This window comes from Melospiza georgiana, chromosome 3, assembly GCF_028018845.1.
Source record: "Melospiza georgiana isolate bMelGeo1 chromosome 3, bMelGeo1.pri, whole genome shotgun sequence".
In the NCBI taxonomy this organism is placed as follows: Eukaryota; Metazoa; Chordata; class Aves; order Passeriformes; family Passerellidae; genus Melospiza; species Melospiza georgiana.
The window spans coordinates 13,428,294-13,455,756 of NC_080432.1; the positions used below are offsets into that span (position 1 = coordinate 13,428,294).

At 50.7% G+C, this 27,463-nt stretch overlaps 1 protein-coding gene across 4 annotated transcripts in view; it reads left to right on the plus strand.

Annotated features, from left to right (window-relative positions):
• Positions 1-2,085: 2,085 nt before the first annotated feature.
• The window catches only part of BCL11A (BCL11 transcription factor A), a 69,849-nt gene continuing 44,471 nt past the window's right edge, over positions 2,086-27,463 (plus strand). For all 4 annotated transcript variants that reach the window (XM_058019735.1, XM_058019736.1, XM_058019737.1 and 1 more), the window contains exons 1-2: positions 2,086-2,346; positions 7,946-8,275. In XM_058019735.1, the coding sequence (XP_057875718.1) occupies positions 2,292-2,346; positions 7,946-8,275 (385 nt within the window). In that variant the 5' untranslated portion in view covers positions 2,086-2,291. The remainder of the gene's footprint in view (positions 2,347-7,945; positions 8,276-27,463) is intronic.

Here is a 27,463-nt window from a genome sequence, read left to right on the forward strand (position 1 = left end):
GAATTAAGGGCATGCTGATGGTAAGAACATCCTCGCTGCCATTCATGAAAGCATCTGTAAAATTAGCGCCTGACTGTAGGTTTTGAGATGCGATCTGGGAAGTCACCTCTGGAATCTCAAACACGGCACGATAATGAAACAGATTTAGTTGTCACCAAGTGCTTAATTTGCAATGATTTTTAGAAAAGAAAATCAATGAACGATGCCTGTGATTGGGAATAAGCACAGGTAGGTGTTCTGATGCAGGTTGGCTTTGGAGAGCATAATGAATTGTAATTCAGAGGAGTGTTAACTGCGAACCGCAGAACCTTTCAGGGGTAATAAAGTCATTACTTTTTACATTGCAGCCACCTTCAAAAGCTTTATACGTGCCATTAGATATAAATCAAGCCCCATATATATATCTACATCTCCGGTTCAGGCACACACGCCCGTGTGCACGCCTGGCACGGCCAGCCCTGCCCGCGAGCGGCGTGAGCGCGGAGCGGCCGCTGGTGCCACCTGCGCCGGGTCCCGCAGCGCTCCCCGGGCGCATCCCCGTGCGGGCGGACACCGGAGGGGAGCGGGGGCCGAGCGGCGGCGGGCGGGGCCGGGGGCGGCTGGCGGGAAGCTGAAACCATCGCTCGGCGGAGCGGCTCGGCCCCGGCAGCTCCGCCAACAGGTCCCGCCGAGCCCCGGCCCCGCTGCCCTAATGCCAAGTGTCCCTAAGGGCGGCGGGCAGCTCCTCGTCCCCCCGGGCTCCGCTCGGGCTGTCCGCCGCCGTGCCGAGCACGCTGCGCCCCTCGCAGTCCCTTGGCAGCCGCACTTTGCTCCCGCACACCGCTCGCCTCCAGAGCTTATTTCTACCGCAACCTGATCCCTCCCGGCGCCGGCAGCGTCCGCCCCGCTCCGGGTCCTTTCGGCGAAGTTGCAGCCGCTGCCGCCGCCGCATCCTCCCAACTCCAGCCACTTCTCGGTGCCTGCCGTCGCCTCGCCTCCCCCCTTCTCCCGCCCTCCCCCGTTGCCAGCCCGCTGCCCGCGCCGCCCCGCCGCCGGCAGCCCCGCGTTTCGCTTTCGTTCGGAGCCCGCGGCTGCGGGCAGGGCTCGGAGGGGGCTCCGGGGCTGGCAGCCCGCGGGAAAGCCGCGAGGTCCCGCCGCCCTCCGCCCCCCCCGCGCCCGGCTCCTGCGGCTTCTCCTCCCCCGCCCGCCCCGGGGCAAGGGCCGCCGCTCGCCGCCGAAGTTTCCCGCGGCCCGGCCCGAACCCCCCGCCGCCCCCCGGCTCCCCGCGGGGCCGCCGCCGCCGCCGCCGTCCCCCGGGGCCGGGCCGCAGCTCCCGGGAGGAGGGGACTCGGCGGCTTCGAGGAGGATGGGGGGGGGGGCGAGCGGGGAAGCCGGGAGCCGGATGGCCCCCCCCACCCCCTCTTGCTTTTTGGGTGGTCTCCGGTCCTACCTGGCTTCCCCCAGCTCCCCCACCTCCTCGGCACAGCCCGCGGCCAGCCTGCCCCGCAGCCCTCTCTGCCCGGCTCTGCCTTCACCGATGTGTTTGCTTTTCCAGCGGGGGTGTGCGTGCGAGAGCTGCCGCTGCCTGCCTGCCTGCTCGCTTTCTCCCGCTCCTTTTCCTCCCTTCCCTCTCCCCGTGTGCGTGTTCAATTTCCCCCCCTCGCCCCTCTCCGGGGTCCCCTCTCGCTCCCGCGGCTCGGCGGCCACTCGCGGCCGCCGCCCCCTCCACCCCCGGCCCCCCGGCTCCATTGGGCAGCGTGCGCCGGGCGGCCGGTGCGCCCCCCCCGCCGCGCCCCCTCCCCTCTCCCCCCTGCGATCACTGTCCATTGGCTTGTCCTGCTCTCTTTTTCATGTCCAGCCCCTGATGAGTGTCCATTGGTGTTGCCTTCGCCTTCCCTCCTCCCCTCTCCCCGGCTTGCCCTGCCCATGTTTTGTATGTCTCTGTCCATCCAGGCTCCTGACGTTCAAGTTCGCAGGGACGTCACGTCCGCACTTGAACTTGCAGCTCAGGGGGGCTTTTGCCATTTTTTTCATCTCTCTCTCTCCTTCTCTCTCTCTCCCTCTCTCTCTCTCCCTCTCCCTCTCTCTCTTTTTTTTCCTTGCACAAAAAAAAAAAAAAAAAAAAAAAAAAAAAGCCATGACTGCTATCCCACAATTCATCTTCCCTGCGCCATCTTTGTATTATTTCTAATTTATTTTGGATGTCAAAAGACATTGATGAAGATATTTTCTCTGGAGTCTCCTTCCTCTCTAACCCGTCTCTCCCGATGTGAACCGAGCGACTCACAAGCCACCGAAGCCACCAACCCACCATGTCGCGCCGCAAGCAAGGCAAACCCCAGCACTTAAGCAAACGGGAATTTTCACGTAAGTAACCCGGAGAGCAATTTATTTAATTTCCTCTTCACGGATTTAATTTTTAATTCGAGGGAGAGCAGGGGAAAAAAAAATTAAAAGTGAGAGGGAGTGAGCGAGTCGGGGAAAAAATGAACTCAGCGCCGGCTCGGGATTCTCGGCATTCCGGGTAATTTCTCCCTCTCTAATTTAATCACCTTGATGACTTTTCTTCTCTTTCTGCCCGTGCCCCTCGCCCTCCGGCGCACACTCCGCTGCCCCGCTCCGCGCTCGCCTCTCGCCTCCCGCTCTCCGCGCTCTTTGGCGGCAAGAGCGGCAGCTCTCGCCCGGCACAGGCGCGGGCGAGGTGCAGGGCTGCCGGGGGCACAGCCGGCCGAAAGTGGGAAGAAATTCCTGCGGGAACGGCGGGCTGCACGCCGGACACGGCGGCGGCGGGGCGGGCGGGATGCGCGGGCGAGCGGAGCGCGGAGAAAGTCCGGCGGCCGGAGCCCCCGCGCTGCCGGCGGGCTCGCCCCCTCGCCCCGCGGCGCCCTCCGGGGGGGCCGCAGCCGAGCCCGGCCGGGCCGCCTCCCTTTTGTTTCCGCCGCGGGGCGCGGGGTGGCCGTCCCGCCGCTCCCCGCCGCCCCGGGCCGGCGCCGTGCGGGGCTCCGCCGCCCCGACCTCGCCCCGCGCCCGCCCCGCCGCCGCTCCGGCTGGGGCTGGGGCGGGGGACGGCACCGGGCGGCCAGGGAGCCGAGCCGAGCCCCGCCGCGCCGGCTGGGATTCCCTCTTCGCCCTCGCCTCGCGTTCTCCCGCTCGCTTACTATTTTTTGGAAGATTTTCAAAAAAAAAAAAAAAAAGTGGAAGTGGATTTTGATTGGGAAAAATCTCGTGTCTGAATGTTTACAAGCACCGCGTGTGCGGGGAGCCTCCTGCCAACAAACACAGGCGAGAGCGAGCCCGGGCTGAGCACACACGCGCGCTCACACACACGCACACACACACACTCAACACACACACAGACACACACACTCGCACCCTCACACCCGCGAACGGCCCTTCCTCGCCGCCGCATTTCAACCCCAAACCAAATCCGCTCTCCCCGGGAGAGAAAAAACAAACCCCGAGCCCCACCACACCGTTCGCAACAAAAACTCTCCGGCTCCCTCCGTCCGTCCCTCCCTCCAGCCGCCACCACACACACCAGGGCTAGATGCAAGATAAGCGGGAGCGCTCTTTGCACAACAAAAGGCAACTCGAGCTGGAAAGGTTTGGGGCGAGGGGGGTGGGAAGGAAGGGAGAAAAAAAAAATCCTCTTTTCCTCGGGGTGAGCCTGGGGGAAGGGGAAATGCTGCATGCTTTTCCTCACTCCTTTCCCCCCCTTTTCTTTATTTCTTCCTTTCTCTCTCTCCCATTACTCCCGGCGGGTTTTGTTCCCTCCCAGGGATGGCAGAAAACCCAGGGCCGTTTCTTCCTGCCAGCCATCCCCGGCTCCCTCGGCCCTTCGCAAAGCCCCCCAAACTTTGCGCCGCGATTTCTCTTCCCCCTGGGCCGCCCAGACACTGCGGCTCGCACATGGAGCGAGGGAAGCGGCGCTGCCTCTTTGCATGCGGCCGCGGGCAGGGCCGGCCGGGGGCTCTGCCTGCCCAAAGTTTGCCCTGAAACGCGGGGTGTGTCGGGGGCTCAGCCCCTCCCACGCCGTCTCTTTCCCCCGATACTTTTCGGGGAGCCTTTTTTAAAATTTTTTTTGTTTTTCATTGCCTGGCTAGGGATGGGGTGCAGCATCTCTGGCATATGGGGATGGGCCCCCCCCAGAAATGGGGGGTGCACGGGGGTGCTATTCCCGGGCGGCCGCGGAAGTGGGTGCGGGGAACGGGGATGGCGGCGGGAGCGGAGCAGGGCTGGGGGCTGCGGCCGGGCCCCGGGGCAGCGGCGGCGGGCGGGATCCCCCGGCGGCTCCTGGCCGAGCAGCGCGGAGCGCGCCCACGTGCGGGGCGGCAGCGGAGCCGGGCCGGGCCCGGGGTCCCCGCGGGCAGAGCCGGCCCGGCCGTGGGGAGGGGGCGTGGGTGGGCCGGGGGCCGGCGGGGAAAGGGAGGCCGGGCCGGGGGAGCGGCGCGCCGGGGATGCGGCGCCGGGGCCGGGGCGGCGGAGGCGGCGGGCGGGATCCGTGCCCGCTTCGGTCGCTAGGAGGCACAGCGAGATCAAACAACCGGGCAGCCCCGCGAACTTGAACCTGGCCGGCTCCTCCGCTGCCGCCCGGCCGGCGGGAGGGGGAGGGCGCCCAGCTCCCTCCCCTCCACCCCCCCACGCCCCCCTCCCTCTTCTTCTTTGTTCTTAATTTTGCGCGGAGTTTGCTTGCTCCGGGAGGCGGCGGGGGATGCTCGCCTTCCCCCTGCCCGGGTTTCCCCTCCCTCCCCGTAACGTGTTGGCGGCTCCCATTGTACCCCCAAGTCCTCCTTTCCTCGCACCGCACGATCCGAGGACGCAAATTTGGGATTAAAGAACCCTTCCCCATCCTTCCCACGGTGCGGTGCGGGAAAATGCCCCGGCAGCGCATCCCGCATTGCCCCGCGGGCATTTCCCCTCACCGCGCTGTGGCACCCCCCTGCCCGCCCCATCGCCCCCGTACCTCCTTTCTCCCGGCACTCCAAAATCCATCCCTCCTTTGCCGGTGCGCTTGTTTTGGTGGCTGGGAACAGGGGGAAAAAGGGGGGAGTAGGAGGGCGAAGGGGGAAAGCTGAAAAGACATGTTGGTGGAGGGGCAATTTGCATGAAAAATAGAGACGGATGATTAGGGACCCAGGCAGGGAATTTTGATTGCCCCAGAATTAAAAGATGCATCCTGCAAATCGGAGGCAAGACCAGGTGAAATGTATTCTGGTGTTTTCTTTGTAATCCCGGTATTTTATAATATGTTCTAAAAGTAGCAGTAATAATAAAAAACATTTTTTTTTTTTGCTGGCTCTGCCTCCATCAGGAGCCAAATGTTTTGCAGCTAACACAGTGCCAGCCGTATTTCATACATTAGTATATAATTCTTGTTAATTAGCAATAATTTACGTTAAGAGCATAGAAAATGTTGAGGTTACAGGTTTTATATCTGTACATTTGATCATCTTGTTATTTTCAAGAACTTTGCCTCCTATAAAATTAATTAGGTGAAATGTGGAGGTGTAATCAGCAACCTCTGAATTACCACTTCATTTCCTGGTTTTGATTGTAAATCAGCCCAGTCCGTACAGACTTTTAGCAAAGTCTATTTTTGTTCCGTGCCACTTTTAACTGTCTGGTGTCGAAGCAGCGGGTTACCTTCCCCTGCTAAATAATAGTGACAGCGTCAGAAAGGAATCAGGCCGCGGGAAAACATTATAATTGAGTGATGATTATGCAGAGCTCCTCGCTCAGCCAGTTGCGAGGGGAGCACGGGTGGTTTTGTGTCTCTTTGCTGCGGAGGGTCGGTGAGCTCGAAGTTGGGTTCGCAAAAATACCTTTGTCTGCCGAGCTGCCGGCGGGATTAGTCTCCTGCCGTAATTTACTCCCTGGGTCCGAACGCAGGGAGCGGCTCGGGGAGGAAAAGCGCCGTGCCCGGCAATCCCGCAGAAACAGAGCCCGCTCCTCCTCACGGCTTCCCGAGAGGAGCAGCGTGAGGCGCACGCTGTGTGTGCCTCCTCTCCTGCCGCTCTGCAAGTTTAGCAGAAAGCCCCAGCGATTAAGACATTGTTTTTATTAATACGAATGTAACCTTCATATTCCTGTGGTTGACCTTACGTTAAATTAGAAGTAGTACTAGGGGCAAGAAATGATGGGCTGGATCCCCGTGTCCTAGTTGGAGCTGAGGTACAGCGAGGTAGTGTGCTCTTTCAATATTATTTTACGCAGCACAACTGGGAGCTACTCCAGATCTTCCTCCTCAATATTCAGCCTAGGTAGGGTTGAAATAAATTTAACCTGAGTTCACTGGATTTTTGCACTTTATCAAAATCAGTTCCAATATTGTGCAGTCAAATTAAAATCTATTTTTTGATTCTCTGTGGCTTTAAGTTCATTAAATGTGAAATTGGCAGCCAGCTAAAGAAGGTCAGGCTGATTAACTGTTTAGGAGTTGTATTCTGTGTCTCCTGCGTTACCTGGCAGTGTTTTGGGGTGGGCTGTGTTTGTAGTACCCTATCCTCCTGCTCGCTACTGTTAGCGTGCGTGTTGTGTTGCGCAGACAGACGAACACCAACACGCTGCTGCTCGTATTTATTTTTTCCCCCCCTCGTGAACGGCGATGGCGGTGGAGGCTGCACAGAGATTGCCAGGGTATTTTTCTGCAAATGTAATGTAAAAAAAAAAAAAGCCAACAGAAAAGAGAGTGAGTCTGCCTCGTTAAAGCATCCACTGACGATTCTGTGAGCAGAAATAGCCTCATAATGAAGCTTTTTGGAGCTCATTCAGAAAATTTGTCAACTTTGACAACATTAGGCAAGGTATTTTGAGTTTAAAGAAGGCGCTTCTCACTGTTGCGAGGAAATGTGGCAGTTGCTTGGCCAGGCTGCTTTTTAGATGCTGAAGGCCATGGGTGCTAACATGTTCGAGATAATTTAGGTATTCCCTTATTTCAGGATTAGAAAACGCTAAATGACTGATCTCCTTATTTCCTTAAGTACTAAAAAATACCCCATCCAGCTAATATCTCTGAGTGGGCTGGGTGGTGAATTTGCTGTTTATTTGGATCCTGAGGAGTAGCTCAGAAGTGAGCGGTGCCTCCCCCCACCCCGCAGGCATTTCTGCTGCACTTGCTTTTTATCATTTCAGTTTTCTGCCACAGATACTTATTTATTTATTTGCCTGATACCCTCCCCCTTCCCCCACTGCCCCCCCACTTGGTGTATAACCACTGCCTGTAGAATTTTTTTAAATTGGAAGCCGCAGACGGGCCGATGGGGACAGTGACAAGAATCCGTGCGTTTACGTGTGCACGTGTGTTCTGAGGGCTGGATGTGCCCTGCGTGTGGGTGCCTGGCCGTGTGTGCCCATGCAGGCTGGCTCTCCCCCTTCTCTTTCACACACATGTACACGTTACCTGCACGGCCTGTACAGGGAGTGTGCTGTGTCTGTGTGTGTGTTGAAACACCTTCTGTCTGCGCTGTATTTCTGAATTTTAGAAACTGGGTCTTGTCTGGCTGGTGGAAGATACACACCCATGTGTGTGAGAGTGTGTGCAGTGCTTTTAGCCTTGAATTCATGTACATAAATAATACATCCAGCAATAAAACACCACATTCCCTTCTTGTCGTAGTACCACAGGAGTTTCCCAGTGCGTTCTCTCAGCCTATCCATTTGATTTTAGCACCGAATCGTTCAAGGAGTCAGAAATGTGCCCTCGTGTAGGAGCACTGAGACAGTTGCGGTGCTCTCCCTCTGAGTTGTGCATGCTAGGGCTGCTCCTGCAGAATCTCTTCCCTGTGACTGTTGAATCCCTGTCCCCGGTGCCGTGCTGTGTTGCCTGGTTTGGCTGGGGGGAGCGGGCGGGCTCCATCCAGAGCGGGGTGTAATATTCATGAAGAGGGGCCTCAGCGTGTTCCTCCCCCCGCGCCCGCTGCCTTTCCCGACAGCTCTAACCATTCTCCTTTTGTTTCTCAAACTGCAGCCGAACCTCTTGAAGCCATTCTCACTGATGATGAACCTGAACATGGCACATTGGGAGCTCCGGAAGGGGACCACGACCTCCTCACTTGTGGCCAGTGTCAGATGAACTTTCCGTTGGGGGACATTCTTATTTTTATTGAGCACAAACGGAAACAATGCAATGGCAGTCTCTGCCTAGAGAAGGCTGTGGATAAGCCACCTTCACCCTCACCAAGTGAGCTGAAAAAAGCATCCAATCCCGTGGAGGTTGGCATCCAGGTTACGCCAGAGGATGACGATTGTTTATCAACGTCATCTAGAGGAATTTGCCCTAAACAGGAACATATAGCAGGTAAATTAAAGCAAGGGGAAGCGTTTGCGAGTGTATTTCCGTGTCAGTCGCACCGTAGCGCGTTGGCAGTGTGTGCTGTGAGGGCCGGGTGCCCGTGCCCTCCCTGCTGGGTTAGCGGCGTGTCCCGGTGCCCGCGCGGCGGCAGGAGCAACAGGCACGTGCCGTGCCAGCCGGTGTTCCTGCCGCATTGTTCCAGCCACTCCAGTGATTTGCCTGCATTGTAGTCACCGTCTCCTGGTGTCTGCCCGCAGGAGGAGGGTTCCGAGGCTGCTTTCTGAGTCTTGGGCAAAGTCAGGGGTGAAAGAGTTAACCGAGCATCCGCCAGCCTTGGTTCCATATTGGCTGTCAGCGTATGGACTGTAATTAAACACAGCCCCATGGCAAAGTGACACCACCGACCTTGACTTTAAGATGCCATTTTCGACTGGCCAGGCCAGAGTAGAGAGGGCAGTTGCTGAAGCGCACAGACATGCTTATTCGAAAAGTTTAAGGGCATGTTGGAAATTTCAAAAGGTTGGTTTGACAGGAAAGGCTGCTCTCTGCAGCCTGCCTCCTCAGCCAAATGATAAATGCTTCGCTGTGCTCTCTCTTGTCTCTGATGTGGTTTTGACAGATGTATCTTGATTTTGTTTGCGGTTTACACAACCACATGTCAGCCGTACAAATGTCCAAGGCAGAGTTCTGTTTTGTGCAACAAACAATATGAAATGTAATTTAAAAAAAGAAAAAAGGGTAAATAATTCTATTTCATAGCATATTTTTTTTTCCTTTTTATAAAATCAGAAAGCCATTGGCCATGCAGATACTTTCATAAATGAGGTTAAAAAAATAAAAGTGTAGTATGTGAAAGAAAATCCCAGAGCTCTGGGAGTGTAACAAGGCACGCTCTGCTTTTAAAACCCTACTAGTAAACAAAAGTACTGCCCATTTGCAGCGAGCGTTTCAGATTCCTTCAAGCCATGCCAACGCTGCCAGTCGAAAAAGGCGAGACAGCAGCCTATCAACCCCAATGAGTGCCTGGACCAGCTGCAAACTCCCCCTCCAGTGATGTTGGGGATGTGGCACTGCCTGTGCCTCTCTTCGGGGAGCCCACAGGACCGCTTGGGGTTGTCGGAGGCGCAGTACATCATCACATGATGTGCTGGAGCTTGTCTGGGGCTCGCTTTGGCCACAAAGTTAAACCATAATAGGGCAGTAGGCGCTGGGAGGTTCAGCAGGATCCTCCCGCAGCCTTCCCTGGCCTCCAAGACGGCCGCCAAACTGTGCTGGAGAGCTGCAGCTCTGGAGGTTTTGTGGTGGCAGCAGATCCTGCCGGTGCATGGGTGTCTGTCTGCGCACGTGTCTGTGTGCAGAGCCATGTGCGTGCACACGCAGACGTCATGTGAACAAGTGTGTGCTGTTTCTGCAGAGTAATCGGTCTTCCCCTGAAACGTGAATATCTCTACATGTAAGAGGAAACACAGCTACTGCTAAGCTGTATTTTGAGTGAGACTTGAAACCCCCTCCCAGTAATTCCCCATATTGCACTTCCCAGACACGGATACTAAAGGTGAGGTTTCTTTCCCGGAGTGGTGGAGGGCAGTGCCCATTTCCATGTGCTGCCTGCGATCTGACGGAAGGGAGCAGAAGTTTAGGGTGTGATTGATGAAGCAGGAGCCTGGCGGAAGGGATTTGTAGTCTTCCAAGCTCTGGAGCCATACTAAATCACCAAATATGGAGGAGCGGTGGTATGATGTAACGCTGTATTTACGTACGGCGCCGCTCCGCTCAAAAGACAAAACACAGTATCTGTCAAGCAAGAATTAAACATGCTGTCGTCCCCGTGGTCCCAGCTCGGTCCCCGGGCTGGAGGGATGGCCATGCTGAGGAGTTCTGCAGAGGGGAACCTCCTGTGCTGAGGGTTTGCTCTGGCACTGGCTTGGTGCGGGAGGCTCCGCGAGCCAAGCGTGGCTTTGGCGTGGCGCAAGTGACGCCAAGCGAGGAGGATTTGGGCTGGCGCGCCGTCACGGGGCTGTTCAGTCAGAAAGGGCTGTGGTTTCACCTGGCTGTAAACGCTGCTCTGAGCACAGGCAGTGGCTGAGGAGGGGGCACAGTGGCAGGGCCTGATCCTGCTCCCTTGTACACGTAGGTGGGCTTGGACTGGGAGCAGGCTTGGCGCCGTGCGGGAGGGTCCACGGAGCAAGCCGTGAGTGTGTCCGGAGTAGGGATGGAGTTGTGACTGTCAGGACTCTTCTGCCCCAAGGTTTCTGGTGCTCAGTCATGCCTGTACAGACAGGATGTCCAACATCACAGGTTCTCTGCACCTCTCTGGCTGGGTTGGAGCTGAGCAATGCTGGGGTACCTTGGTTCTTCCTGTTGGTTGGAAATGCAGCCTGGCTTTGGGAAAGGGAGAAGGTGCAGCAGGAGTTATGGGGTCTTGTGCTGTTCCTCTCCTTCTTGTTTTCATCTCCCTTTTCAGTTGGAGTTCAGCTCCCTTGTGTCACAAAGAAGTGTGGTGATAGCTGGAGTGACCCATTGCTTGTAGCTAGTAGTTTGAGGACTCCGGCAGTAAAATTTCCAGTGAAGGTCTTGGAGCCTGAACTGTGAAGTTCAGGCTTCAGGAAGGCCCCTGCAAAGAACCTCAAACTCTTCCAATTCAGCTATTTATATCTGATTTCTGTGCAAGAATGCAAAATGCAAGATTTGAGTGTGTAATTAAGGGAAAAAAAAAGATAGAGCCTGCCTTTGGAAAAATACACAGAAATTGGGGAAGTGATTCTTTCTGCTAAGAGACCATAAAATACATATTCTGTAGCAATATAAAAATGTTCCCAATTAGTTTTGAGGATGGAAGAAGTGTTCCAGGTTAAGCCTGGATGCAGAGGTGCTATGGGTGAGCTCTGAGTGCAGTTTTTTCCCTGCCTGCAGTTTTCTGGTCAGTAAGTTGGGGTGTTACAGTGAAAGAGAACCGTAAGTAAAGGTTAAAGATCTACGGAACAGCAAGGAGGCAGCGACTCATTCAGATACAGGGAGAAATGTCTGTTTTAACTGTCCTTAAGCTGCCCTTTATCTTGCCATTTTCCAGCGACAGGGATGAGGACAGGAGCTTGTATGTGTGTGTGTGCAACCTGTGCAGCAGCTGTGGGATCCATTCAGGTGCAGGCATGTGTCCATACCTGGCTCCTCCATGTGGGTGTCTGCCTGTGCACGGCTCTGCCTTGCTATAAAAATTTGAGTGATGCTGATCCAGCGCCGGAGCTGAAATACCATAAATTTAACTGAAAATTAATAGGATGTGTTGTGTGGGTCCAACAAGGCAGCTTTCATCAATATGTATGTCAAAGCCTCACCACCAGATACCGGCAGCCCGTGATTTGCAGTGAGGGCGACGGCAGGGCTTTAGTTATCCGCTCTCGTATTTTACAATAGGGGGAAATATTAACTGAAGTATCTGGAGATCAGTGGATGTAAAATCGCTGCTCACTTATTGAAAAGGCTGAGGAAATATTTATCGCTCGCCCGTGTCAGGTTTTTGCGGTTTGTTTGCTGGATGTGTGAATCCGAGGGAATTAATGAAAGGTTGGGGCTGGGGTGAAGGAGGATCCTAAATGTTACTTGGATGCAGTTGGGGGAACACTTTGGAGTCTGTATGATGCCGAGCGTGGATCCGTGGATGCTCTATTTACTGTACAAAGAGGGGGGAGGAGGGGAGGTCATTTTTACTGCTCGAATCCGATATTCTCAAGCTGCTTGTGACATTCAAATTAAACACGTGGGAAAATAATGTAAGAAATCCCTCTGTCTGCTGCACTTGGGGGAAGGTGAACGTCATTTGGTACTAAATTTGAGACTGAGTATTGTTTTATTATTACAGTCTTGGGAAGTAATGTCTTTAAGCAGAATTTTTTTGGAGCTGTTGTTAGTAGTTGCCATTGTAACTCTGTAGGTTGTGATTGTCGATTCCTTGTTTTGTTTTGTTCCGGAGACAAAAAAATACTGCTGTCTGCACTGAATAGTTGGCATTGTATCTGGACAATAAGATGAAAGCTTAAAAATAGAGAGGGGGGGAAAGAAGGAATATGGGAAGATTTTGAAGTCAAATTCTATCTGCTTTCCCCATACAAAGAAGGAGAGAGAGCAGGCTGGGTGAAATATTGCAGACAGGAAAAAATAGTGAGGGTGCTACCCAAAGGCTCCCGCTCCCGAGGTTTGGAGCGCTGCGTACAAGCTGTATTTGTAAATAAGACAGAGAAAGGTTGTGAACCGGCAGCTTGGCTGTTTTGTCAAAGTACAATGTCAGAGAAACTCTTTCTAAGACAAATTGTAAATAGAAGTGTCACGATGATTGCATGATTGAGCTCTAGAAGTGTCTTGCAATTGTTGGCATTGTCAGAAGACTTTTGAAAGCTTAATTAAAGGCGGTGGCCTGTGCGGCTGTGAAATTTACTTCTTGGGGGGGGAAAAATGTAAAAAATGTAGGGGATCAAAAAGTTGCTGTAATGCTGCTTGTTCAGGGATACAGAGAAGAGTCAATAGTTTCCCTGCTTTCCCCGTTGCCTTTTATAAATAACGTTTTTTGAAGAAGCAAGCACGTGACACCAGTATCATCCTTTGTACGAGGTAAAGATTGTGTTAGTTTTCCTATTCCCTGCTGTTCCAGACAGTTAATGTAAAAATGGCTCTTTATTGGAAACACAAATATGAGTTCACTCGAAGCACAGAAGCAGGGTAGAAAGTTTTCCTCTGCCTTCCAGGGGAGCATCACAGTGTTGTGGTGCCCTGAATATTTCTGCTGGGCTTTTTTGTTTCCTGCAAACCAGATCTTCTGAGAGGATGAGAAGCATATTTTGTGTTCATTCTCCTATTGCATGAGACCCTGAATTGTGGAGCTGTCCATGAGCAGAGGCATCACTGTATCCAAAATGATGCTGGTGGTTCAAGAGGCAGCCTGGCACACGTTAAGCTCCATGTAGATCTTGAAAGGTGCACGTTGGCACCACGTGCTGAAAGCTTTGGAAATCATGTGCGTAATAAACGCAAGGCTCTGCACCGACAGTCCCGGCGAGTGCTGGGCCACGGAAACTGAGGCAGGGAGTGAATTAAATACCTTCTAATTAGCCCAATGGGAGAAGGGAAGTCTTCCCTAAACATTCCCATAATTTGGTAATGCCTCTATTAAAGAGGAGGAGGCCTATTAGCATCACCCCGTTTTGTATATGCAGCCCTCAGCCCACAAGCTCGCTCCTGTTTCATTCAAATAATAAAAACAATTAAAGAGGCTTGTGAGGCACTGTCAGGCAACGGGAGCCTCCAGTTGTTTGCCTGTGTGCATCCTCATTTGGACAAAATTTTTTTTGGACAAAATTCCCTTCAGGCATCGGTCTGTTTTTATACCCACTAGTACCAGCTTTGTGCAGTAAAAGGCATTTAGCATCAAGCTGGACATGGCCTGGCACAGTGCCACTTGTGTTTTGTTGTGTATTTTTTTTTAGCTAATCGCTGCGGATCTCTCGTTACCTTTCTGCTTGTTGTGATTTTGTTCGGGTCACGGTGCTGCCGGGGATGTTGTGAGTCCAAGGAAGTTGTCTTGTCCCAGTGGCAGGCATTTGAACGCAGCTTCCATCCGGGAGCACTTGGTTTTATGTGTCAGCTACTGGGGTACTGCACAAGTCCGTAAAACACATCAAGTCTGTGTATTTCAGCGTGTTAAGTCTTATGTATTTGTATGTTCATACTGGTAGCACGGTCCTAAAATTAACCATTGGGTGGATTTTTTTGTTGTTTTTCCCTTGGGCTAATGAACATAACTTTGTTTCTCTGTGTACATAGACAGCAGCTCCAGCCTGACGCCTGGTGACGTCGGGCATAGCAGGTTTGGGCCCATGTAGGTAGACACCAGTGCATGGACTGCTGTGATTTATGGCATACTTTTAAGAACAACAGGCACATTAATGGACCCACAAACCACCCAAGCGGTTGGCATGATCTGATAATGAAGTTCCATGAAACACAGTTCGCTCTGGAGGGGGCCCCATCTTGGGTGTGCTTTGCTCCGCCAGATGTGGCTCAAACTCTTGCAGGAACTGCACTGGTGGCTGTGGACCCCTATGGATGAGCAGACCAAGCACTCACATTATTCAGACCTTCCCGTGTTGGTGCCAAACGCATTTTAAAGCCCATAAACATCCTCCCCATCTCTCTAATCGGGTTTAGTATGCAGCGCATCCCGCACGGGGTTCAGCCAGTTTGTTTTCCAACCTTTATTGGCCAGCTGCACTCGCTGTGCATCTTTAAAATATTTCAGCGAGGTTTTTTTTTTGCTCTTCCATCGCCGAGGCTGGTAACTTGGTGTCTCATTCTTCATTCGGAGGTGGCATTGCCTGGGGTTGGCGAGGGAAAGGTTTGCGGTGTGGGGTGTGGCGAGGTCAGCCCCGATCCCAGCAGGGAATTTGTGTTCTTCATTTGCCTTTACAATCGGAGCACAGCTACTGTACCTTGGAGCAGCTCTCAGGTGTGAGCTCAGATGGGCGCATGTAAATGTCCTGTCAGATGCAACACAGGAATATTAATGTTTCCTCAGCACCACGCTATAATAAAGCTGTACACAGCCAGCTTAATATGCAGCCAGGCTGGGGGATTGTATAAAACTTCGATAGCCCAGTGTGAGTGACAGCGGTGGAAAAAAAAATTCAATATGCCACAGTTTGCATTCTTGTTTGCCTTTGATCTAAAGCAAAATGAAAACATCCTCTCCTCTCCCTCCTCGTTCTGAATAGGTGTCCTTCCTCTGCAAAATTGGATAGTAAGTAAGAAAAGAAGACAAAGTACGGGGCACGGTGCTGAATTATTTGAAGCACATTAACTTCAGCCCGCTGGGGGATGTAATTTTTTCAAGTATTAGCAAACATTTATTTTTTTATACTCGGGATTGTTGGCATTGCTTTTCATGCTTTTTTTAGCATCTGGGTCTGGTTGAAACAAAGAAAACAGAGCCACCACAAAAAGGGGCTGGAGCCCCTTTTGCCCTCTGGCTTGGGCACGGCTCAGGCTGTGCACCCTCCTTGCAGAGGTTTCATTTGCATCTTCTTGTGTGTTTGAATCTTCAGCTCCATCCGAAGGTGTCTGCTTTTCTGTGCGGTTGTGTTCAAGGATTTTTAATAATGTGCTCATTTAACTGAATCAACAGCTGTCAGGAGCGGTTGTAGTAAATCCACAAAATGCACAAAGAAAAATACATACGTTCCCTGAAACAAAACACTTGAAACAAATTGGCTGCCAAAAAAAGCTGCTGAATTCTGGGTTTGCAGACAGTGCACCAAAGTGTTTCTTCTCTCTGCTTTCCCCGGAGACCTCTCCCCACTTGCCTGCTGCAATTCTACTGGAACTTTTTACCTGAACAGGTTGCTTTTAAAGAAAAAATCCTATCACTTCCCCATCTGGCAGGTACAGAACTCAGCTACAGCTCAGATTTTTTGTGTTTCACGCTAAATAGCTGAGACACCAAGAGTGTGGGGCAGGAGCAAAAGCCAAATAACTGCATTGCCGGCAAGGCAGGAGTATCCCTGGGAAATAGCTGCCAGGAGAAGCTGTTCCTTCCTCCCTGCCCTTCCAGGTAGGCGTTGTCAGGGTGCTGCAGAGGGTGCAGGGTTCCCCTGCAGTGGGTGTGCTGGTGGAGGGAGACGTGGGGAGCTTTGGTCAGTCAGAGCCAAGGGCTTTCTGCTTCCACCCTCCCCTGCTTTGCCTAAATGCTGCACAATTACACCTACAATTTGATCTTAGCTGCAGATAGAAAAACCTCTGCCTAAATAAACAATGGAATTACTGCTGAGCAACAAAGGCTCAAAGAAGAGCCCTGCCTTTAGTGGTGTTATTATTGTTGTTGTGGATAATAATATTATTATTACTATTGTTATTATTGCTGCTATTACTACAGCTATTACCTCTTTAAAATTATGCATCACAGTTCCTCGTTCCTTTAGGAAGTGAGGAGTTTAATTTTGCATTAATTGCTTGCTTAATTGATTTATCAGGTAGGGAAATAGAAAATGCAAAAATACAAATGTGTTGTGTTGTAACCCCCCCAATATTCTCAACAATTAATTTGTCACCCAGCATTACTTTGCTTCAGCGTCACAGCTGGGGTTTTTTTTTCAGATATTGAATGAATCATCTGGGTTTTGTTGCATTTTAGCTACTGAGTTTGTTCTTTGTGGAGTAAGAGAATAGATGAGCAGAACTGTGGTTCTTCGGGCAGGGCATGGCGAGCGCACGGAGCATTTACTGAGTGAGGGTGGCCGGGGGCTTCTCCCCGTGTTTCTCTGCTACTGGTGCTGATTTTCATGTTTAGGGAAGACTTGTTGTGCAATGAGAAACACTAGTCCAGAAGCCTTGTTCCCTTTGAGGAGCTGGAACACAGTGGGATGCATTTGGAAAAAGAGATAGAGGCTGTATTATTTTGTAATAAACTATAAACTGTCCTGTGTTAAATTTGTGTTACGTTAGAAAAAATCAATAAGGAAAAATTAAATTCTGATAAAGATACTCTTGGATCTTAGAAAATAACTGCTGTCCTTTTAACTAAAACATTTGAGGAGCTTCAAAGAGTATGTATTTCTTCTGATCTTAGAGCTGTGTGACTGGTAGCAGGGAAAAAAAAATCTTATTCTACATACAAGTGGATTGCTTAACAAGTCAGCACAGACACATACTTGTTTGTACCATAGAGATAAAAATTCCTGTATAAAAATAATTCAGTTGCTGACAGCAGGCATTGTGCTGGGGCTGCTTCTTTTGTGTTGGCCGGGGGTCAGGGACCACGGCTCCCACTTTCTGCCGGGGGGGAGGCTGTCACCATCGCTTGCTGGAGCCTGGAAATAAGTTAATTGCTTTATTTTAGGGAATGCTCAGAGCCCAGCAGTGTGGTTTTTATGTCTCTGGAAATAGCGAAAAAAGTGAGGGGGAAAAAACTCCTAATGGGGGACATGGCTTGAAGGCAGTTTGGGAGACCGTGGCCTTCAACAGCTCGGCGGCCCGGCAGTAGTTTCTAAACTTTTGTTTTGAATCTAATTCTGATTTATGCTGTCACATCCCATACTGGCCTTCCCTGGACCCTTTCTGTGTGAAGTAACGTTAGTGTGGGGGGGAGTTGCTGAAAACTGGGGACTCGTGGCCCATCCAGATGTTTGCTGTTGCACGGCGCTGGGTCCTGTTGTGCCCAATAAATGTTAAAAAAGCGAGGCATTATTAGCACGGCTCCGGGCATCATCTGGTTTGCTCTGCAGGGCTGCAGGTAGCGTAAGCCACGAGGTCGGGGAAGGCTGGTGAGGTGGGAATAGGAATTATTTGACCATTCACCCACCCTTCCAATAGGAATTGTTTGACCATTCACCCGCCCTTCCAATAGGAATTGTTTGACCATTCACCCGCCCTTCCAAGCCGGGGTGCCGGGAGGCAGCCAGCGCTTCCCCTCCTGCCCAGCTCCTCGTGGGCTGGCTGGCAGCGGTGTGTGCCCTGCTCTGTGCCCTGTGGCACGGCTGGATCAGGCTGAGAGCAGAGCCAGGCTGGGAGCGGTGAGCGGTGCCCCCGCAAGCTCCGCGGGCTCGGCGGCCGCAGCCCCGCTCCGGAGCTCCGCGACTTTGCCGTGCCACGCTCCGGTGCCGAGCTCTCTGCATCCCTCCCTGGAAACGCAGCCCGTCCCTAAAATTAATGCTGCTGCACTTTGATGAAAATAATGTTTTTATAATACGTTTGCTGTTTACATGGAAGATGTGACTTGAGGGGAAAAAGGCTTTTTTGGAGGGTGGTGGAAATCTTGTTAATCTGCTCTCGGAGAGCGGCACACAATACTGCCTATGAGCAAGTCTGTGCTGCTTTTGATAAATTACCATGTTTAGAGATAGGTTTGGCTCTTAAGGGCTTAGTTTTCTGAACAAAGTCCATAACAATGTTTTCTGCCTCTGTTTGTCTCCAGCCCCTTTGGCTTGACTCGGAGCCCTGTGTTTAGTTGAAGCTCCGTCTGGAAGATATAACAATTTTGCATTAAAAAAATAAGGAAATCACAGGAAGAAAAACCCTTTTGCTTTTTGGATGAATCTTACTGATAATTTGCTAAAGCTCATTTGAATTTTAAGCACTTCTTTAATCTTCAAAGGCTAAATTGCTTTATGAATATGCATGGTGTGGGCAGACTTTAGTTCATTACCTAGTTGTAAATTCTAATGACCATTAGGTCCTTGCAGTAATTGCGAATTGTTTTGCATTTTTGATTGGCCTATTAACATGTGCATTCGGCACACATCAGGCCAGCCTGTCAGGCTGCTGAAGGAGAAAAAAAAGGTGAAAATTGTTTTATAGCACCAAGATTCTTAGATTTTCAATCTTGGAAAATTGATGATGTAAAAAAATTAAAGCGGTGTTTTTTCTTCTCAAGATTGAAAGTTCACCAAGAGATTTGACATATTTAATTTACATGATGACTTTGCACTCCTTCATTAATGCAATTTGCATATGAAGCTGTTGTTAATCACTTTTGATCATGTTTTGTGTATTAGCTGCCTCAGTGGCTCTTCTCCCTCAGATGCTCCAGTAGAAAGCAGCAAAATGATGCATCCTCTTGCCAAGTTTCCTTTAGTGAATTGAGGAATTAGGAGTCTAACCTTGAGTAATTAAATATGTTCTATCAGTTCTCTTTTAATGTTAAGTACACTTGGTTGGAAGTGTAGAAGGAAATTGTTCCCATTTGGGGGAGACATTCCTTTAAAAAATAATCCTACATGTGTAGATAGAAAAGAATTATTTTCCCTGCTCTGGAGATGCCAGGGCCAGAGGGAGAGGTGACAGCAGGGCAGGATGTGGCGGTGTCTGGTCCCCTCTGTGCATGACCAGTGGTGAAAGCAGCGCCCCAGGGTTCATCCTGGGGCTGCAGTGGTGCTGGCACTGGGGTGGTGGCCCTGCCTTTGGGGACACGGGGCTGCAGAGCTGCTGCTGGCACTGGGGTGGTGGCCCTGCCTTTGGGGATGCTGCACAAAGGGCAGGGAGTGCCCTGTTTGTGGCACCAAATCCTGCTGCTGGCGCTGCTCCTCTCCCACTCCAGCCTCCCAGTTGCCTCATCACAAGGAAGGGTCTTTTTCTGCTGCCTGTCCGGGCAAGGTGTTAATCATGCAGCCCTGGCAGGCGAAACTGGGAGCAGCCTGGCTGGGAGCCTGCTCAGCTCTCATAACCTGGCCGGGCCGTCCCTCCTGCCTGGCTGGGGCTTGGCCTGGTCCCTGCTCCCTGTCCCTGTGCCTGTCCCTGTCCCTGTCGCTCAGGCTGGCAGCCCCTCAATTCCTGGCTGTGGGATCGGGCCCTTGCCGGTGCTTCATCCCTTCGGCTGTCCAGCCTTGGTAATTGATGCTCAGCTTTGGTTGGAGAGTTTATCACTGGGTAGGGAGATGAATCGGAGGGGTGAAACAGATACCCTGATTAAAGGAACTGCTTAATGAAAGAAAATAAACGGAGAGGGAAAAGGACCGTTCTGGAAGGAACAGAAGTATAATTTTAACCTCAGAGGAGACCTGCTGCTGCCCTCCATGACTTCCACCCATACCACGCTAAAAGCGTGGTGCAGTTCAAAGTTGTTAATATTCAGCTGGGAAACAGTATCCAGAACACAAATAAATTATTAAGTGCATGAACTTTTTCGGCAGTAAGATGAACTGATGGGGTCCATCTGCGAGATCCAGGGGCTTTTTATTTGTGTGTGTTGAACGATTCTGCCCTCTCCGACTTCATAGCCTTTGGTCCCTGGCCAAGTGCATGCATAATTGATTCCACACGCGCTATCATTTTCTTGATGTAATTGCTTTAGTAAGATATGTTGAAATCTAATGGATAATTTACTATATGAAAATGGCAAAAAAGTAAACGTTCGTGTTTTGCGCAGAGAGGAGAGCGCCCAGGTGACCTGCGTGGTCACCCACATGAAACCCACATGGACCATCTGCCACGGGCAAAGATGAAGGTAAATTGCTGCAGGAGTTCAGAGCAAACTCTGGAATTAATCGGAGTTTTACAACACAGGTGAAAGCAAAACAGTGGCATTGTTTGGAAACTTTTATTTTTTCTGGAGTGATGACTTATTTGCTGTTCTGATTGCCAGAATGAGAACTCAGGAAAAAGTTCTCTGCAGAAGGCAAGGGGGTAGTATTTTTAAAAATCATTGTGTCCTGGACTTGCTGTCCAGTGCTACAGAAGGTCCTAGCACTGGTGTCTTGCCTGGCAAAAAGATCTACTCTTCTAGCTGCTTAAATTATGCACCAAATTAAAATCAATGCATCAGTTGGGCTGGGTATATTTTTAGGGATTTCGGAAGTGTAAAAATATCAAATCCACCTATAATTCCATCCCCATCCAAAAGAAAATATTCCACTTGAAAATTTGACATCACATTGGTCTTTAAGAAATTATTTATTAATCTTATTTCCTTTCACCCTTGCTTCCCAGTCCTGAAATATTTTGTATTCCTTTCCACAATTTTTTAAAATACACTTTTGAGGTGGTGTAGACACAAAAACATTTTCTCATTTGCTTTTCTCCCCCTGCCACGATGTTTTCAATGTACTAAAAGAGGAAAAAAATATCCAAGGCAAACCCACATAACTGTAGCAAAACTGTTTCTGAGCAAGTCATAATAATGAACAACACATGATCTGAAATGTGATCAGCAAACATATACTTATGCCAAGGAATTTTTGCCATTCACATAGCAAGGTTCTGTAAATCAGTAAACCGCGGCAGAGGAGCCCCCAGCAGGGCGAGGGGAGGAGCAGGAGCAGGAGCAGGAGCAGGAGCAGGAGCAGGAGCAGGATGGGCTGCCCTGCAGAGCTGTCTTGGTGCAGAGCAGGGAATGGGAACAAGTTTTCTCTCTTCCACCTCGTCTGCCTCTCACGCACCAGTTTAAAGAGGGAAAGTGCAGCCTGAGCTGTCCTCAAAAGCAAAAGCAGACAAATAAGTAGCAGAGGAATGAAATTTCATCACAACGTGTTTTATGGGATTTTTTTTTCTCCTTCCCCCACCTCCCCATCTTACACAGAACCAAAATGTAAATTACTTTCTGGTCCTAATTGGATTTAATTATTTCTTTAGGAGGGGATGGGTGGGAGGGGGTGGGAATGGCACACAGCTGTCCTACCAAAACAAAGGAGGCAGAAAGCCCTCACTTTCCCCCATGTTGGCTAATGAGCGGTGCCGAGGATCCTGGTGCTGGCGAGCAAATGGAGCGCTCTGTAACATGGGCAAGGAAGGGGTAAGCGCTGTTGGAGCCGGGAGCATTCGGAGCAGGCCAGCCTAGCTGTTGGGAAGTGCACTTCAGTGGTGATTTGTGGTTTCCTATTAATTTCTGTAAGTGCCCTGTGTTTTAGAGCACCCAGCCCGGGTGCTCCCAGCCCTTCCCTTCACCCAGGCCTCAGCCCTGTGGTGAGAGCCACCCTCAGTGTTGGGCTGTGAATCTCCTTGGCCCCGCTCACCTGGGAAGCTGCAGCTCCCTGTGGCACTGGGGACTGGGAGGGGATTTGGGTGCCCTGCGCTTGGTGGGGTGTTCTCTGTGCCCCCCAGCTGGGCTCTGGGCGAGCCCATGCTGCCACACTGCGCCCGTGGATCTCCAAGAGCTTTGCAAGCTTTAATGAATGTGACCACTAACGTGATTTATAGTGCGATTCATTATTGGTATTGGAGGGACTGTATTCTTATTTTGTCATTTGCTGTTAAAATTAATACACTCCATGCTGGCTATAAAAGTGTATTTGCATTTAATTGCAAGTCAGAATGAATTAGTGGATATGATTTAAACCTGAACTCACTCCCTAAAAAGAAGTCTTTGGTGGGGAAGGAAAAATCAAGCTCTGTGTTGGATTTCTTTGGTGGACACGGGGATGGAGACAGGAGTCGGGGAGAGGAGGGGGCAGGCGGGGCTTGCTTCTTTTTTGTTTTTTAATTCTTGAGGTTGTTTTCAGCAAAAAATGCCTTTGCCAGGAGGGGCTTAGGCAAAGTGGTCAAGCACATCTGTTCCTGGGAAGGTAGGGAAGAAAAGAGGTTACTAGTAATAGGGCAGCAGCACAAAGGGAAAATTGTACACTGGAAGCATTAGTCTCCTCGGCGGTGGTGTGGCCAGACTGGTTTAGCAGACAGGATGATAGATTGCTTTGTCAAGGGTCCCAGGGTGTGCCCTGAACTTGAAGCACTTTGTTTATCTTGAATAGAAAGGGAAAAGCACAGACATAATCGATGTCTAGTTTTTTAGGAGGGAGGAAGAGGTAGAGGAGGGAGCGAGGGGGTGGTGGCGGGGGGAGGCCCTGGCTGTGGCTCTCCATTAACAGATGAACTTGGCTGAAGTCCAGAGTTTGATGAGAGAGTGTCACAGCTCCGGGGCCGGCCAGCCTTTTCAATAATTTTCTTTTTTTTTTTTAATACCTGCTGACTGCACATCAAATGCTCCCAGGTCTTTTGGCTAAAGGCAAGAAAAGGGAGAGGGGAGGGGGGGAAAGACACAGCTCCATTTTTTCCCTCTGAACCAGTTGAGACCAGTCCCTTGGCCACGCACGCAGGTTCTATCATCTTTCCTGGCTCGCTGTTGGGAAAAAAAAGAGTTGTCGCCGTGCCAGTAACCTGAGGGCTCAGGACAGGAAAAAAAAAAAAATAGGGGGTTGCTGTTCTGAGAGGCAAACTAAGCTATAGTGCGTGCGTCTGGGAGATTTCAGAGATAGCAGGAGTTAAATTGGGGGGTGAGAAGCATCTGCCTGGCTGGGGAGAGCAGACCCTGGGGGCAGACCCAGTGCAGGTCCACAGCTTGTGCATGACAGCAACCTTTTCATGGTGGCTCCTACCCATTCAAATTACTATGGAAAACACAATCAAATTGATCCCCTAGTGCAGAGCTGTGCTGGGTGTGAGGGTGGCTGCACTTCCAGCCTTTATGGAGCCCTCACAGAACATTGCTGGGCTGTGCCCGACGTCGAGGTGCTTAGTCAGGAGGTGAGAATATAGACAAAATGCCTTGGTGGTGAGAATAAAGACAAAATCTGAGATCTTTACTGGGTTCCCGTTGTTTTTACTTAAAGTTCCTTGCTTTGCAAGAGGTGGATGTGGAAAGTTCTTTGCTTTGCAAGAGGTGGATGTGGTGGGCATGTAGTACATGAGGCTGTAGAGATGCTCCAGGTCGGAGCTTCTTCCCAAGGATTCCTGGCTGGGGGTCTGGGTGGCCCCAGAGTGCCTGTGACTTGGAAACACAATCTGAATTTGTGGCTGTTTAGGGTGTTTTTATTTTTTTGTTGTTTTCAATTATGCTGTTTCTGACAGTTGTTCAGCTACGTACCAGTCTTGGCAGGAGGCTGAGCCTGTAACATCCTGACATTTTTGCTTTTTAACAGGCCAGTCTCATCGTGCTGGAACAAACAGCAGCTTAACTGTGTTTCACTCTGGCTGATTTGAATAACGTGTACTCTGGTCAAACAAGAAACTCCTCAAAGGAAGAGCTCGACGCCTTGTTTCCCGTCATGCTGATGGACGGTGGATTTCAAAGTGCTCGGGAAGGGCATAGCTGGGAAACTCCCCCCGCTGCAAAGGGCAGCGTTTTCAGAGGTGTGAAGGGTAGGTTGGAGTGGGTTGGGTCACCTGCCTGTCCTCTGTCCCTTCGATGTGTTCCCAGCACCATGCCTTGCTGGGAATGACGAGATTTGCTTGGCACTAGAGGCTTTGTCATGTAGCTGTCCCTCTTGGAAAGTGGGCACGTGTAGGGATGGTCTCTGTTAGTTAAAGCTTTGGCTGACCACTTTCTTCCATGTGAGAATCCAAGTCTGTGAGCCCTAGTTTTCGAGGAGGCTGGGAATGTCCAAGACTGCCATGGTTCCAGCCTTGTCTCCTCTCATTCCCCTTCAGTTCTTAGCTAGCAGCTGGTGATGTGTGGTGCACTGAGCTCTGCTCGTGGGAGGAAGGTACAAAGGCTGGGAAGAGGCTGTGGGATACGGCTCCAGTGCCACGGCTCTGGGTCTGCAAATCTCCTTCCTTACGATGGTTCTTCCCTCGCTCCTCGTGTTTTGTGTCAGACTGTAACTGGTTTGATGGTGAGCTTCCCAGTGACTTGGCACCCCTGTGTTTTTTCCCAGGAGTTTGCCTGTGCACATGCCCAGCTCCTGTGTGTGTAATGCCTGCCCAGGACTCCCTGTTATCTGCTGATCGAGGTGTTTACCTCTGCAGCAGCATCCATTACTGGGGATCTGATGTTAATGAGCACACCCTGGCACTGCCAGGGCGAGAGGGGCAAGTGCTGAGGCACAGGGCAGGTGGCTCGCTCAGGGTAAGGCCCGAGAGCTGCAGCACAGCAGGAATGAGAGCCCAGCCTCACTGCTCTTCCTCCCTGCCCGTGGCTGAGCAAAGCTGGGAAGAGAAAAAGGATGTGGTTGCATCTCCAAACCGACCTGCTCTTTACCAAGACCTTGGTTAGGAGTCCTCACCTTGCTTTATCTCTGTCCCAAGGCAGATGCAGCCGTGTGGTCTGGGGGGCACGTGCTTGGCTGTGGCCGTGCAGTGCCACATCCCCTGGGTGACATTCACCTGTACATCTGTGGGGAGGCAGCGGGACCTGCAGGGGCTCCCTGTGTTTGGAGCAAAGGTGGGCTGTATGTCTAGGAGACGTGGTGGTGACCTCTGGGTCAAGTACCCGTGTGTGGAGAGCCCGGGATAGATATTGTACAGCGGGAGGAACAATGGGGCTGTAACAGAGCTGCGCCGAAGAGGCTCCGGCCGAGCAGCCGCTGCCTGAGGAGCGGTGTAGTGTTTCTGCTTCAAACTGATTGAAGCACCGACTCCAAATCAGTGCTGTGGGCTGGGGTAATTCACATTTCCTTGGTACGGGATGAGCGCGAGCGGGCCAGGCGCGGTGCGGAATTAGATGCATCAGGGGTCAGCTCTTTATTTGTTCCATCACGACTTTTGCTCAGTTGTCGTGTAATTTATGGCTGCTTTCACGTTGTCAAACATTTTCATTGCGGCTGCTTCCTAACACGCTCCTGACACAAACACGGTTGCCTAAAAGACACTGTATTGTTTCATAATCTGAGAGGAGGACTATAAAACATCAAATTACACTATCTTCAGGCTAATCTAAATGCACTACAGATTGAAATCAGAGCTCATTTGTCCCTGATGCAAATTATTAAGTTCTAATTATAAATATCCATTTAATTACCCCATACATTTTTATTCTGCAGACCTTCTCAGCAATTCTGTCTGAGATACAGTAGATGTATAGGAGAAAATCTGCAGTAATTAATGTGCATTTCCTAAATAATAAAGAACAAACACGAGCCACTTTGTTCATGGATGACATATCCGCACACACATTTTTAGCTATCCGTGTCACGGCAGCAGACGCTGAATGCTAATTCAAAAATAAATGGAAAAGACAAAAATTAAAAGTTTGGGGGTTTATTTCCCTCATTTTCCTTCCTGTTGTGGAAAGAGCTGGGTCTTTCAGTGCCTTGTGCCCTTCTGGGGGAGGGATGAAGGTGGCTCTGGGAAGCACAGCATCGTGTCCCTGGCCTCTGTCTCATGGAGGTGCTGATCCTGAAGCTGCCTTGTACTGGAAGCCCCAGAAATCCAGAAGCATCTTGCAGCTAAACAAACTGAGGGAGCCTCTCTCTGCTGCTCCAGCCTCTCCAAATTCTCATTTTTGTGCCCAGCAGCAGCTGGGCAGGTTACAGAAGCTCCTCTTGGGCAGCAGTAGGGATGTTTGTGATCCCCTCCCTGCTTCTGTGCACTTGCAAAACCCAAGGGCAGAACCAGACCCAGAGAAAGTGTTTCTGGGGCAGATCCTGCTCAGAGTTACCCCAGGGGTAAATCAGTAGCTCTCCCTGCAGCCGGGAGAGTCACTGGGTAGGCACAGCAGTGTGAAGGAGCTTGGGCTCAACCCCTTATGGTTATTTATGCTCACATTAACAGAGGGCTTTGTCTACCAGCCACTGGAGTCCAGGATAAAAACTTGGAGAAGGTGGCAGAGTCGAGCCTGAATACAAGTGGTGCCTGTCAGAAGTCACCAGAGGAGCACATGTGTGTGTGTGTGACCAAAAACATATATGGGATGGGAGTCTGACTGCATGGCAGCTACTGTGAGCAGTGCCACAGGCTGCATTCCATTGCACTCCCTGTTTATACCCATATTTGCATCTGCTCTCTGGGTGATAGAGGAGGCTTTCTGGAAAGGATACTCGTGAGCTATCAGTAATTACAAACAGAAATTAGCTTTGAATTTTCTCAGACATATATTCCACTAAAGCTCCATTCATCTAATCAGTTAAGAAGATGAGGGGCTGCAGCAGTGTCCTTAATTCCCAAATAACTTTGTCCTTATTTATTACAATAGTTTTATCTCAAACTTTGTCCTAGAGTCACAGGGCTCTAAGAAGAAAATTGTAAAAGTGTTGGTAGGAGCCTTAGGACCTTTATATAAAGAAACCTAACAGAATCCAAGCCTGATTTCTTAAATAGAAAAGTAATTACCTTGGCTTTTCTAGCAGCAGTATATTTTTTGGAAAGATCAGCCTGTCTTTTTTTTGTTGTTGTTTTCTTTTCTTTTTTTTTTCCCCACAGTCACAGTTACTGTACTGCTTTGAAACATGTTTTTTATTATGATTCCTCTGCAGCAGAGTCACTGTACAGATAATACTGCTTGAGATTTTACATCTTGCCATCTCTATTATGCAGAAACTTAAACTGCAGCCTAACCTGGCAGTCGGATGGTGAGAGAGCCACGCTGCAGGCTTGTGAGTGCTTTAATTCCCACATGATCTGCTTTTACCTGAGCAGCTGAATGTATATCTCTGCTCATGGTGTTACTGTCTGGAGCAGAAAGTAAACTACTTGTCCCACACTAGCTTTTCACAGCTTGGTAGTATTTACCTGTAGTTATTATTATTATTATTATTATTATTATTACATCCTGCAAATGCATCGGGGGTTATATGGCTGATGTCTGGTGGGGTGCTCTGTCTGGGGCTCACTGATGGGGTCACCCATGTCAGGGTATGATGTATGGTTTATGTTTACTGTGGCATGCTTGCTTTGTGAGTGAGGCTGTGGCAGTGGGGCAGGTGATGAATGAAGATACTCCACGGTTTCATGCTCGTCCCTGTGATTCCAAGCCTCCAATACAATAAAGATCCTTTTGTGATACAGAGGGAT